Source organism: Camponotus vicinus, unplaced genomic scaffold, assembly GCF_025532165.1.
Source record: "Camponotus vicinus isolate PSW18456_S1 unplaced genomic scaffold, iyCamVici1.0 SCAF_2, whole genome shotgun sequence".
In the NCBI taxonomy this organism is placed as follows: domain Eukaryota; kingdom Metazoa; phylum Arthropoda; class Insecta; order Hymenoptera; family Formicidae; genus Camponotus; species Camponotus vicinus.
Window position 1 is genome coordinate 3,859,330 of NW_028141956.1, and position 15,296 is coordinate 3,874,625.

The 15,296-nt window shown below is 29.7% G+C and overlaps 1 protein-coding gene across 9 annotated transcripts in view; it reads left to right on the top strand.

Annotated features, from left to right (window-relative positions):
* Positions 1 to 15,296, top strand: part of LOC145967444 (zinc finger and BTB domain-containing protein 6) — a 33,986-nt gene that overhangs the window by 11,696 nt on the left and 6,994 nt on the right. Inside the window, exon 6 of one of the 9 annotated variants that reach the window (XM_083092333.1) lies at positions 7,805 to 8,675. The exons of 3 other annotated variants lie outside the window; for them this stretch is intronic. In XM_083092333.1, the coding sequence (XP_082948459.1) occupies positions 7,805 to 8,214 (410 nt within the window). In that variant the 3' untranslated portion in view covers positions 8,215 to 8,675. Of the gene's footprint in view, positions 1 to 3; positions 1,700 to 3,252; positions 4,335 to 7,804; positions 8,676 to 12,516; positions 13,091 to 14,262; positions 15,250 to 15,296 lie in introns of those variants that run through there. 5 more of the 9 variants (XM_083092335.1, XM_083092336.1, XM_083092341.1 and 2 more) reach the window with 5 other exon arrangements.

Sequence of the window (15,296 nt, forward strand, 5' to 3'; positions counted from 1 at the left end):
TAGAATCATTAAAAGATTTGGTAATCTACCTAACTAGATGTCCACTGACTACTAAATACCTAGGAGATACGCTGGAAGATGAGCATCATGATAAATCTCCGAATTGGACTATAACAACGAATATGTCACATCATAAGATTAAAAAAAAAAGAGGTCTGGCTAAACTAGTAAGGCAACCCTGTGAGAAATGTTACGATACATTACTTAAAAAACCTGTTGTAACAACATTTTGTAATGATTGCATTGATAAGCCTCATTTATGTCTACGTTGCTTCAATATGATACATCAGATTACGCCCGATGAAAATGATTAAAGTTTCTCCATATAATCTCTTTACAAGGGCAACAAATATTCCATAATTCGCTGGCGCATGTGTGTTATGAAATCTTTTTTTAGATTTCAATTTTTGTATTAAATATTTTTTTATTGTATTTTTATTAATTTTATGCAAATATATGCATATTTTAGTTTGTATCAACAACATGATTATCATAGCAACGAACGTTATCTTATCGAAAATTAAGATATGTTTCGCAAAATAATAGTTCCAGTGATCTTATGGCGAAGGACAAATTTAATTTAGATTAATCGAAAAGTCTAATAATCAGTTTAGGCTGAGACTCTTTTTGTATACAAGAAAGACAAAGATAAAGTTGATGTTGATCGAATTTGAAAACTCTAGTGTTGCATAAGTAATACGACAAATTCTAACAATTTTTTATTATTTAATTGTTAAAAGTTAAAGTTTTTATATTGATATTTTATTCTTATAAGAACTTGAAAGATCTTGCCAAATTAAGTTCAATGGTATAAATAAAATTGAAGTATTACTTATAGAACACTCTTTATGAATGGAAAAATCTATATTGATTTAAACGACGTGCCATGAAGTAGAAATATGACACTAGAGATGTAATGAATTTTATTATTTTAGATTTCTAGATGGTTGCTTTCATATATATGAAGAACTCTTTATGACATTTAAAACTGCAAGACTGTTAAATACGTAATTAATACGTGTAAAATAGGAATATTTTGTTATCATTATTGATTTTCATCAAATGTTTCTTATTGGTTTTATATACCTATTAATCTGTATTCTCGCTGCACATTTAGCCCTAAACGTGACTGTTTATTCTTGGGATTTAATTTGTATGAATATTGCATTTAACGTAAATATGTAATATATTTGTCCTGTTTAGTTCTAAATGTGTAATGAGAGAATAAAAACTATATATTTTACAACTTTATATTCGAAAAACGTACATTTTCACGATTCGAGCAAGAGCGCGAATATATCACAGATATTATTAATAAATCTTACATTACAATTGCTTGGAATGAATGTATTGTATACGTATGTTTGTCAAAGTGTTACTGTGTCATCATATGTTATTCCACGTGCATCTATAATGCACATCGCGCGTTCCGAGATTTTTATTAATACGTTTAGTAAGCATTACATGTTTCAAGAATTCTGTAATACTTATTTGCGCGTTACCGTACTTTGAATCGATACTCGATATTATCGAGTAATATTGTGAGTTTCTAATAAAAATATTACAAAGAGACAATTGTTATGTCCCTTGTGTCAGAGCGATAAGCAAAACTATTGTGAATCATATTAATGATGATTGGAATAGTAGCATGCAATGAGCGATTAATTATGAAAAATAAAAATCCGCAGATTGCTCAAGACGACACGATTTACTGTTCAAATTCCAAATTACAATAACGTACGAAAGAATATATGTCCCTTTATATTAGGTCACAACAAAAATAGAACTTCGCATGAATCTCGATATCCGCAAGCTTTTTGACATTTTTGGCACTCCCAAAAAAATTCTCCTCTTCGTTTCTGGCTGGAAGCTTTATTGAACATGCTTATGGGGACTATATACCTACTTACATTAGTTATGAATTTTTAACACAAAATATCCCGATTGTATCGATGTACGGTACACATACTCGACACAGAATGCGTTGGCGAGTATAACATATAAAGGGCCGATCCATTATAATATAATTATTAAATATAAAATAAAATTAGAAATAAAAATCTTTCGCATATATTTTAATTTAATAATGTCATATCATTTTTCGTAAGTATTTCAAGAGTATTTTGTACGAATCACAGTGTTATTATAAACTATTAAATATAATCAATAGATTTTTCTTGAAATACTTTTTTGAGAAATAATTTCTTTTTATAAAGATCGATATTCAATGAATTTATTTTATAATTCGATAATTTAAATGTGATTAATTAATCCATTGTAAGATATAATTATATCCGATGAATCTCTTGTATATCAATTTTTTTCAAAGTTTATTTGATATATATAATATTATATATAATCTCATTATATAATCTTTTATAATATAAATTTTTATGAGTGATGGGTCGTCCCTCTTATTTTTTCGAAAGTGTCCCTGACGGCCTGAGACCAAATTTTCATCTATCTATACTAACAATAAAACGTTTTAGTGCAGAGCATACATATATTTAATATCTAAAGTTTATTCAATGTTCTTATAAACACACACCTATATGCGATATCTTATTCAAATAAACTTTAGAATTTTTAATTAGTGTGTAATCTTTATGTATCTAAAAAATTTTTTAAATGCAAAAGAATGCTCTGAAAACATTTTCGAATTTAATTTGTTTTTTTTATTTTTTTTATATACTATAATTCTAAAATAATATAATATGATTGTTTAACAAAATTTTGATAAATGATTATATACTATATATTATTACTAGAATATATATATAATCTGTTCTTTTCCTTTTTTTTTGTTTTTTCAATAATTTTATTCCTTCAAATGTTATTTTAAATCGCCATTCTTCCTCCAAAATTTAAAAAAAAATGTATCCTTGTTATTTTTATTGATGCAAAATTTGATTGACATGGTATTGTTATTACTTCCATTCCGATGTGTATCTAATATTTCATATATGAATTAGTACACACATATATGTATAAATAATCCTCACATAATCCCAAATATAAGAAAAAATTTATCGATACCGGTGTGTGTTTATCGGGGTTGTCTCACTATCGTCATCTCTCTTCGCGCGAAAGAAATAACAATAAAAAGCAAAACAACCAAAACCGCGAATTGACGAAGCACATGAAAAAAACAAAAAAATATAAGAAAAAAACATCTTCGCGTGCACGACGAAATTATTACATAAAAGTATGAGACCGTGTGTGTATGGGAAACACTTTGGATTGTGTGCGCAGAATCAGAGCACAATTACGGGAAGCATCAACCGCAACCGCAACAACAACAACAACAGCAACAGCAACAACAGCACGCGAGCCCCGTTCTCGACGGGGTCAGGCGCAGGTCTAAGCTGCACTACATGGTGGAAAGCGGTCGCTGGGTGTGCGACGTCTGCGGGCGAACCTACAATCGTGGCGATTCTCTAGCCCACCATCGCAGTATACACAGGGGTGATACGATCTGTCCGATCTGTCAGACCGTCTTTACGCGAAAGTACACCATGCGCTGCCACATGGTGAACGTGCATGGAGTCAAGTAACCGTTGAAATAGCCGTTGCGGGATCGAGGGCTCGGTAGAGAAACTCTGTGAAGGATGAATCAGGGTCTTTGTCGTGTAGAAATTGGGTAGATATTTCAGTACGTCATCCGCGAGAAACTAGATCGAGGAATTTAAGATATATCTTCTATAGGTATTCGTGTTATTGCATAGACATGGAGATGTAGGAAAATATTTTTCTTCCATACACACATGGACGTATATTGTAAGTTATCGTACACAAACGATGATTACGATAGACATAATATATATTTATATCGACTTTTGACGAATTATTAATCTAGTTGTTCGCGGATGATAATCAAATTACATATTTGTCTGGACTACAGGAGTTTGAATTCTTAAATAATTGGGATGTTGTACAAAATAAGTGTTGTATCTTGAGAGATTCTTGATATAGGATTCATGAAATTTAGTATTTTGATTTCTAAATGTATTATATACATCAATGAGTTATTTCTTTCTACATGTCGATCATGCCCAAATCTTTTCTCGCGAGAGATTTTTGTTGTTTCATTTTTCACTCGTGTTCTAATATCAATCGAGTGCTTTGAAGCACAATATATTCTTCATTCCATTAATAATATTTGGTATGCAATTGCAAGATTTTACATGCAACTGTTTAGTATTATCAACTATTATCTTGATGGTTTTATATTTTAATCAATTTTTATACTGCATGCATTTGAAAAGATTTAGAAACTCAATTTTTTGATTTATTTTTGTTATCGCGTAAGACAATTATATACAATTATTTACAATTATTTATAATTTTATTTACAGTTATATACGATTATTTACAATTTTATTGTTTTGAATATACAAAAATCTTTTCATCATCTTTTATGTCTAGTAATCGATAGTCATATAATGAATGCGATAAATGTGTTCAATTTTTCCGTGATAAGTAATCACGTACAATATTTTTTTAGACGAGAGTAATGAAGTGAGATAACTTTAAAAGGAAAGATAGTTTTATTTGACTTTTTACAATTTCTAAGTGAAAAGAAAATTATAAATATAATGTTGTTTCTTTTTTGAATTTCGTATATGGATTATATCCTGCAAAAAGAACCAACAGTAAATTTTTAGCATCAATATTCGTGGCACGACTAGTACCCCGTGTACTAAAGCTCTTATTCGATAAAAAGAGATAAAATCTCGGTCGCTTTTTGCAGAATTTTATCCGCATTCTTCCAAATACGAGAGAAATTTAAGATGTGTACATAATACATATATTTAATGAGTATAAGATAGGATAAAGACTGTCCTTTTCTTCCTTCGGTAAACGAAACTTGCAATGTGTGTGGTACTTAAATATAATAGAAATGTTACATACTCTGTTCTATCGAAACTAGATAATTATATTAAGGAAAAACTGCACGATTTAGTTGCGTCAAAAATTAATCTAATACATTTCAAGATTTTTTAATTCAATTGCGCAAAATACTTTTAAAATATAAAATTAATAATATATTTGTGAGTTAAAGTAAAGATTTGCTAAATAGGATAATTCAGTCTCAAAATCGCGTATATATGTACATGTGTATGTATATATTATATCGAGCTAACATTTTTATAATGACTAAACTGCGAAAATTTTATAGTACACAAAAATAGTTACACAAAAATCATGAAAATAAAAATTCTACAGATCAAATCTTTATTTTAATTCACACAAATTAATTATTAACTTTATATTTAAAAAAAAAACTAAAAATGCCTTGCGCAATATGAATCTCGAAATATATTAGATTTACTAACTTTTGAGGTAGCTGATTTGTGCAATTCCTCCTTAAGCTGTATCGAGCGATCTCGATTAACCGCACAAAGGGGATTATTGTGCTATTGTAGTCATTATACTTAGTGAAATTAGAATATCGCGAATATCCGTACATGCATTATCAATGAACATATGTACGAAGCTTCGTTAGTCTTTCAATCCTGCACAATTTATTTATGAGATGGCAGTTTCCTCTCCTCTCCTTTTTCCAAATGACCCAAAATTTATCACTAAACGTAATTTATGTACAATATTGAGATACAATTATCATATGTTAACGTCATATGTATAAAAGCTGTCATTTATGTGGATATCACATTTCTGTCTCAGCATAACTTAGACAATCGTCGATCACAGTCGGATCGATCGATCTTATCGTATTTAATTCGTATTTAATTGATGTCATTGTCTATCGATAATAACCTGTAAAAACGTCGATGAGGAAGAAATAGATTCTCAATGTGTATAGAGTTTAATTTGCAATATATACTCTTTGACAATCATATAATATATAACTTATCTCAAATTGTACGCGATAATAATGATTGACATACAGTTGACATATTTTTAACAAACCCCGATATGTGTCCCATTTACGAGCAAAACTTTTTTTTATTATTCGTTTTATCGTCACCATTATTTTATACAGCTCATACATAACGTATATGTTCTATCGCAGAAATAATTCACTTCGATCCAGAAATTAATATTCTTAATATTGTTAATAGTAAAGATAAATATTTCTTTTTGAAATACGCCTAAACCTATATAAAATCAATTTCGAAAATCTCATTAAAACGAAAAAGCTGCTTTCGATTACCGTTCAAATTTTACTTAAGTTTCCCGCCTTTCTAAAATTGATTTACAGCGTTAGAGTTCATTAATTTGCGATATGAAAGATCTATAATTAAAATATAGCCATAATTTTTTAATTACCGTACTATGTGTAAATTATGACGTAGCTATAGAATATAAGACGAAATGCCGGGTTATACATTTCTTTTGTACTTTGCATTCTGAAAATAAAGCCATGATGTAAAAACCGTATGTGTGTCATTTGGGCTGCGAAGAGTGCATTATTTTCTCATGCATGGAACAGTCGAATACTTTTCGAAATCTTCCGAAAATCTTCGATCAACAAATGCATTGAGATTTTGATATAACAAATATCCGATAGAATATAATTTCTATTTTGTGATATAAAATTTAATTTAAATTAAGAGAGAGATTAATTTATTCGAGTATGCATGTATACATGATATAATAATATATATTATATATATATTATATCATGTACAAATTAATTTCTAGCGAAATATCTTATCATAGAATGTACTTAAATATACTTTTATACATAATTTCTGTCAAAAATTTGGCAAACATACATTTCTTGAAATATGCGAATGTCATAATTTACAAATTGTCAATTCCTCTTGCATGACACGTCGCCTTACATGTGCCAAAATATATAATCGCGTATGCGATCTATGTTCGATTAATAATGATGAAAGGAATATATATGATTGTCGGTTCACTGCCAAAAATATGCGATTAGCAATATATCTCGTATATTATAAACTTTAGGCCCGATATTCGGCTTCCAATCACGATTTAGATCTCGCCCGAATTATGTCTATGTGTGTTGTGCATGAATATTGAACATTTTGTATATTTGTATTTGTTCTGTTTCCGTTTTCTTTCGCTGTTGTTCATATTATATTCACAGTTCACACAGTAGCATGGCTGCTCCGAGAGTATTATAATTATAATTACTGCGTGTGTTGCCATTCTCGTGATTGCTGTCTCTCTTTCTCTATCTTTCTCTATCTTGCTCCTGTTTGTAAGTCTCATCATGTGTGTTGTCTTTCTTTTTTTTTGTCATTGCTGCTGCTGTTATTCTCTTTCGAGAGATTTGAGTGAGCGAGTGGAAAAGTAGGTAGAGAAAAGAGTGAGACGCAAAATTTTTCCGAGTGTACAGATAGTTTGTTATTGAAGTGCGATTTTTCTCAATGTTTCTTCTAGTTTTTCTTTAATTATCAAAAACACCTTTGTTCTCGCGTGTCATAATCTACGAGACATATACAATTGAATTTTTGAAATTTTTGAAATTTTGATCAATCTCGGAGAAAATTTTCATTAATCTCAAAAACATAAATGTATCTACAAAATGGTACAGATACAAAAATGATTTGCATTTAATTCCTTGTTTATAAGTAGAATCCTCTTGACATAAAGTTTTGTTGGTCGCATGGGATTTAAAAGTACAATCCGGAAAAAAATGTCACGTTGCGGAAAATATACTCTCGAGTACAAATCAATAACAATCGACAGCGGGCAGAGAATCCAGATAGGGCCCCGAGAGAGCGAAGGGGTCCGAGTCACGCGTACCCGATATCCGGGCCCGCGATGCCCGGCCACGACGTAGCATGAACGTTTGTGTCTGATTTAGATTCACACACGGTGGTCATCGAACATCCGTCGCACTCGTGCAAACTCTGCGGTAAATCGTTTTGGAATCGGGACTCGATGTATAAACACATGAATATGCACAAGGGCACAACCCAGTGCCCGGTGTGCCACAAAGTACTCAGCCGCACCACGCACATGAAGCGCCACTTGAAGAACCGCCACGGCTGGCACGGCGGCGTCGGGACGACGACGGCCGCGGCCGCGGCCGCGGGGATGGCCTCGGCAGGCGGCGTCGAGACGCCGGCGCCGATCTCCGTGTCGTCAACCGCCCAGGCGATCGCTCAGCAAAACGCCAGCAGTCCGTCGAGCATCGACGCGAACGCGACCTATACCACGATACGCATTAGGGAGAGCAGCGTGGAAAGAATCACCTCTAGTCCTATTCCTTAGTGCGAAGATGCCCTACCAAAGAAAGAATCCCGTCGACACAAGGGAGGATAGACCGGGGTCCCTCATCGACTCTTTCATTGTCGGTTAATTGATCGCGATAATTGTTTGTAGAATGTGCCACATTTTATCTCTAAACGTCATCTTTGATTATATCGATCGTTACGACCGTCAACATTTTTTCCAAGAGAGATCGGTAATTCGTTGAATTTGGAGAAAGAGAGAAAGACAGAGAAACGAACGAAAATAAATAATTATCCAATATTTAGCGAAACTCAAGAGAGAGATTAAAAAGAAATATATATGATATATTTTTAATTACAAATAATGATTCTTTTGAAATATAAAAGTAAAATTAAAATTATTTTAATAATTACTTTAATAATTAAAAAAGATTAATTATATAAATTAATTTAATCTTTTTTAAATTATTATATTTTTTTAATTATTAAAATAATTATATACACACACACACACACACACACACACACACACACACACATATATATATATATATATATATATATATATATATATATATATATATGATAAAATATTGATACATAATTTTATATATGATGTTTATATACAGGGTTTAGCAAAAGTGTGGAAACCCCTTAATATTTCGAAAAATACGCATTTTAAAAAAAAATGTTTCATACAAAAGTTATAGGGTTTTATGTGGCGCATTACACAGGAACATTATTATGACCTCGAGTAGCGTTGTCAAGGTTATGTGAAGGTCACCTCCAACTTTTTAAATGGGACACCCTATATGCTTTTGCATATTCTTGTAGCTTATCTCGAGAGCTTTCCAAAACACTATAATTAAGTACCTTTTCGTTAAGTACTTTTTGAGTTATGAGGCTTGAAATAATTTCTTAATTTTACATAAACCGTAAAATATCTTGTAAAATATTCATTTTTCGATTATCTTACCTTAATACTTTTACGTACAAAATAATGAGAGGAATCAACTGGTGTAAAGAAAACACATAGTTGTTTTGAAGAAAAAATATATAATTTGCAATTAACAATTCCATATTTCTTCTTAAAAACAACTGTATGTTTTCTTTACACCAATTGATTACTCTCATTATTTTGTACATAAAAGTATTAAGGTGAGATAATCGAAAAATGAATATTTTACAAGATATTTTATGGTTTATGTAAAATTAAGAAATGATTTCAAGCCTCATAACTCGGAAAGTACTTAATGAAAACTAACTTAATTATAGTGTTTTGGAAAGCTCTCGAGATAAGCTACAAGAATATGCAAAAGCATATAGGGTGTCCCATTTAAAAAGTTGGAGGTGACCTTCACATAACCTTGACAACGCTATTCGAGGTCATAATAATGTTGCTGTGTAATGCGCCACATAAAACCCTATAACTTTTGTATGAAACATTTTTTTTTTAAATGCGTATTTTTCGAAATATTAAGGGGTTTCCACACTTTTGCTAAACCCTGTATGATAATTTTAAATTTTAACATCAATTTTTATGGCGCGCTCAAGATTCAATTTAATAATGTATGCTAATAGCTACAGTTATAATTGATCAGACCACAGTAAAATTATGATTAGGTGAAATAATAAGAACGATAAACGCATAATTTGCCGCAGTAGTACTATCGTGAATAGATTAGACAAAACGAGAAAAAGAGGAGTCAAAAGAAATTTAAAAAAATAGATGTAAATAAAATTTCTACGTTTTACATATCATTGTTACTTTTTAATATTTAACAAATAATAGATGCAATTTGTATGTATCAGAATCAGTATTATGCGAAAGAATCGATTTTTTGTAATAAAAACAATTTCCTGTAAAAAGCCAAAGTTTTTGTTCCTGTTTCTGGAGCAGCGAATCTGATAATTGTTTACGAATAATTTATAATTGTATTAATCGCTATTATAATAAGATAGTATCGATTCGCATATACATGTCGAAAATTATATTTATTAAATTAATTATTTAACGAGCAATTCTTTCTCTCTTTCTCTTGCTAGTGTTTAAGTTGAGTGCCATATTTTTCACACTTCTCGAATTTAATCATTATGTGGTACAATCGATTGTATTTTTTATCGAAGAATGGTATGAAAAATACCATTGTGTACGTGATTACGAAAATTGTAGTATATGATTATTTGCTGTGACGTTAATGAGGTATTGTCAAACGTGAGGCCTATTCTACTCTAGTCGTCGACGAGGAACCTATATTACGCCTGTCTTAAACTTCACACCCTAGTCATTTGTACACATACATATATGTGTATGTATATGTATTTATATGTGTATAATGCACAAGAAAAGAAATACGATATTTACACAATAGGATATTTACACAAACAAACAAATAAACGAACACACATACACACGCAATACACGTATATGCAAACACATTTTTGTAACCAAAGACACGAAGGGAGAACAGAAATGATTTATTTTATCTAGTCAAATTTGAGTTCAGTACTTAATAGCGTAAGGAGGAATGTGCATTTTTTTCGTACAATCGATACGTTTCAACGATTGGTTCTATCAGATGATCGATCTGAACAACGATCATCAAGGATCCGTCATTTACGCGATCATGGTAAAATTAATCGAATCTATTATCTGAAAAAAATTTTTTTGTAGACGGAAAAATCGATATAAATATAATAAAGAAACAAAATCCAAAGATATATATGAAGATAAGTACAAATAGTAAATTACAATTTTTGTTTGTTTTCCTAAAAAAAAACTGAGTAATGATGCCAAAATCGATACGTAAATGCTGGTATATATGTTATAAAGTATATATATTTACAATACAATTTTTGTTATGTGTACATAATTTTCTGTAGCAAATTGCTTTCCATATTAACAGACTTTAGGAACGTAAATATTTATGATTATGATTATGTCTAATATTTAATTTAAGATTGGACAAAATCTGAGCAAGATTCATATTACATATAAAAAGATTTGAGTTTCATTTAATTTGTCGCTAATCTTTGACTGTGACGAAGATTTAAAAAATGAAATCAATATTACTATCCAGAACAGTTCATTAGATGCTAGTTTACGAATACGATAAAAAATGTATGTTAAATACTTTATCAAATGTATAATATATAGTATATAATGTATACTATATATATATATGCTATATATATCTCTAACAGTTCATATTAGTTTTGACATTATTACTTTGATATATATATATGATATATATATGATTTTTTAATTATTAAATATTTATAAATTATATTTTTTAATTTATATAATATTTATATCTTTTTATTACAGATATTATATACATTTGACATATATATATATATATATATATATATATATATATATATATATATATATATATATATACACACATATATAATATATATATATTTATGTAAATGCATTTTTACCATGATCGAGTGAATAATGAGCCGAGATAGCATTCGGTTAATTATTTTGTGCCATTACTAATTGAAAGTGTCAACGTATCGAAATTCGTGTTTTACGATATTTTGATAATTGATTGAGTATCTCGCTGAATTAGACGCGTTTCAATATTTCTTAGGATCTTTTGTCTTGGTCCTAGATCGCAAATCTTTATGATATTACGCATACTCACACGCGCTAGTTTTTAAGGTCTCAGAGACTTGCCAAATATCTATTATATATAGTTCTCTATTATCTATTATATATAGTACACTAATTTCATTATATATGTATATAGTAGACGATATATATGGTATATATACAATATATACTATATATATAGTATATTAATTTCAGTTTTATTCCGCGAATGTTAACATTATATTATATTTCGTTTGTTTATTTTGTTGTCGTTATTGTTTGTTCTATTTTTTTTATCAGCTCCGATTTCGCGATATTATACAACGAACGGTGCAATGGGTACACTTCACTTTGCCATTATAGAATCGTCGATAGTCACCCCTGCGTATCTCCGCAATTTTTTACATTAAATTGACACATTAATATCCGTAATGAAAAATTGTATGTAGCTATGTTTAATAATAACATAATATATTTATTTAAATATTAATAATGCTCATAAGTTTATAAATTAAAAGACTTATTTGAAAAAGAAACACACATTTTTTTTATTTTTATAAAAAGTATATATAATGCAACTTTTATGAGGAGAGAGGGTTACTATTAAAATTATTAAATGATAAAAAATAATAATAAAAAATTATATTAATTATACAAATAATATAAATTATACTTATAAACTTGGACATAATATTATAAGTATATCAGATGTAAATATAATTTTATACTATTCTCTAGAATCGAAATTTAATGGAGTATGATGCAATATACGTGACTATCGAAGTATAAGTGACTTTTCCATAAAGAGGCTATCTTCCGTTTTAAAATGATTATACCTACCTGCATAATGATCTCTTTTTCGAGAATGATGTTTGTCGACATATTAAAGTCGTGAGTATATATCATCAAATGAAGTGAAAATGTACAAATCGACGCTAGTTTACGAAACATAATTTAGTGCAATTACATCTAGTTCAATTACTTGTGGATTAATTATTTTCTTTTCGGAGAATTTTTTTTCACAATCTGGTGCAATGATATGAATGGACAGACTTCAAGTTTTATAATTGTCCAAGCTGGTTTAGAAAATTTTAGAACTTAGAACTATACAGTTTTTTTTTTAGATCTACTGAAGTATTTTTCATAGATCCAATTCTAAAAATAAATGTAAAATTGATTTTCCTTCAATGAATATTTTATTGAAAAAAATACGCGCACGCGCGCGTGTATATCATATATATAATTTTTAAAATTCTTAATATTCAAAATTTTTTATCATAATTAATAGCCACTAAATATAAATAATAAAAAAAAACCGATAAAAAATTTGAAAGAAATCAACTTTTATGCAAATATGTATTGTGTTTAGATGCATAATTTATTGCAATATAGAAGTGAATATATTGCAATTATTTGATTAAACCAGTTTGATTGCATAATTTGTTTTATAATATTCGAACGTTAATAAAAGATTAGTATACATAAGCATAAAATTGGGATACTATTAATTTATGTTTTTACGTAAAAATTTTCTTTTATTTAAGTTATTCTTCGATATATCACACTTATTTTTTTTCGAGGAGCTATAAGATTTATATATATATCGATATATATATTTATATATTTATCCGCGTTTTTATTTACGTATACTTATATACAGACATACGCATACACATATGATGCGCGTAAATGTAATTAATTGAATGACGGTGTGTTTAGTCACATACACATACAGCAACACGAAACATTATTTTACTACGAAAGAAAAAGCGAATGTGCACATTCCTCAAAAGCCACGAATGCGAAATAAGTACAAGATCGCCAATTAATATTGCTCTAAATGAATTGATATTCCCTTAGTTGATTATTTATAAAAGAAGAAAGAGATGAGACATATATATGTATACATAAAGTATAAAAAAAAAATATATATATATATAATATATAATTACATAATCCTATGTTTGGCTTATGCAGGCTAATAATGTAAGTGGACATATGTGTGAATAAAGTTGGAAAAAATATCAATTCACTTAAATAAGACTCCTCTTTCCTTCTCGAGAATATCATCCGGCTTGCGATTCGGTTCATCGCTTGAGTCATCCTGTTAATTTTTTTATTTTTGTTTTCCAAGCACACAAATTGCACAGACTGCGCGAAACAATGATGACTGAATGGACCGCTTTGCGCTTTCATTCACGCAATACACACTTGTGTCGAAGAACGTGACACAATCAATTAGACAAATTGCAGCATTTGCACTTCGCGATACCTTCTAATTCACCTAATCCGCTACAACTGTAAATTGAAGCGCGTTCAATTACTTACATGTGCTAATTTATGCCGGCGCTTTAGTTAAATAATGCATTGGCATAACGATCATATTGATTTTATTGTTCTCACGATGTAACTATACAATCGTATTTTGTTACGATGTATATCTACGATATATATTATAATGCTGTTAATTATAATATGTTTTAGGCGATATTGGTGCACTTGTGACGTGTATGTCTTAAGCAGAATTGGGCAGAAAATACACAATTTATTAATGATTACGGAGTAATTAAATTAATAATCAGTAATTATGATAATGAGTAATCATGATTAATAAATTTAAAATATAATGTTATAATTATTAATCAAAGAACATGTGCGTGTACATACCTCTCCTAGATGGAAAAATTACAAATTTTAAATTTTAATTTAATTATATCACATAGAAACTTGATAATATTTATGCAATTTCACAATAAGTTTGATAAGTTTTATATTTGAAAGTAATCTTTCAAATCATTCATTTTATGATTACTGATTCATAATTGCATTAATTATAATTACTTTATGTTAATTAATTATGCAAAACTAATCATAGAAATAATTTAGAAAATTATACTCTACCCAAAACTGCTTTCAAGAATAAGAGTCGTAAAAATTGACAGATGCGATATATCATGCATGACAGTCTAACTGTTGTACTGTATATAGTGACTGAATCCGTCGCTAATTTGATCGGCAGAATTAATTAAGCTCCGTGAGAGCCGATCGAAGAGAGTAATTTACATGTACACAAACACTTCGAGGAGGATCATCAGTCGATCGCGCGCTCTTTCAGGGGTGTCCTACCCGGCGCCTGCTAACACATCGGCTAATACAGTGCACGTTGACCCCACACCGAATATGGATCAAATGTGGACCATTAAACGCGCGTTCCTCGACACATTGGAACAGATCGTGCGATCTTGACCCTTTACCTGCGTAGATAATTTCACCTGATTCCCCACGAGGCCAGCAAATTAAAAAAAGAACACAATAAAAATACTTTTACATGGCTGTACTTAAAGGGGGTAACGAAATAAATTCGAAACACTCTTATAATCGCTAAGCATGATTGGCGATTTTGTTCATGTAATAATAAATTTTATAAATTATTTCTTTGCAAATTAAATAACAAATAAATTTTACAAACGATTCAGTGCTATGATGAATTTTGTGATAGTGGTGGCTTATTAGATTTA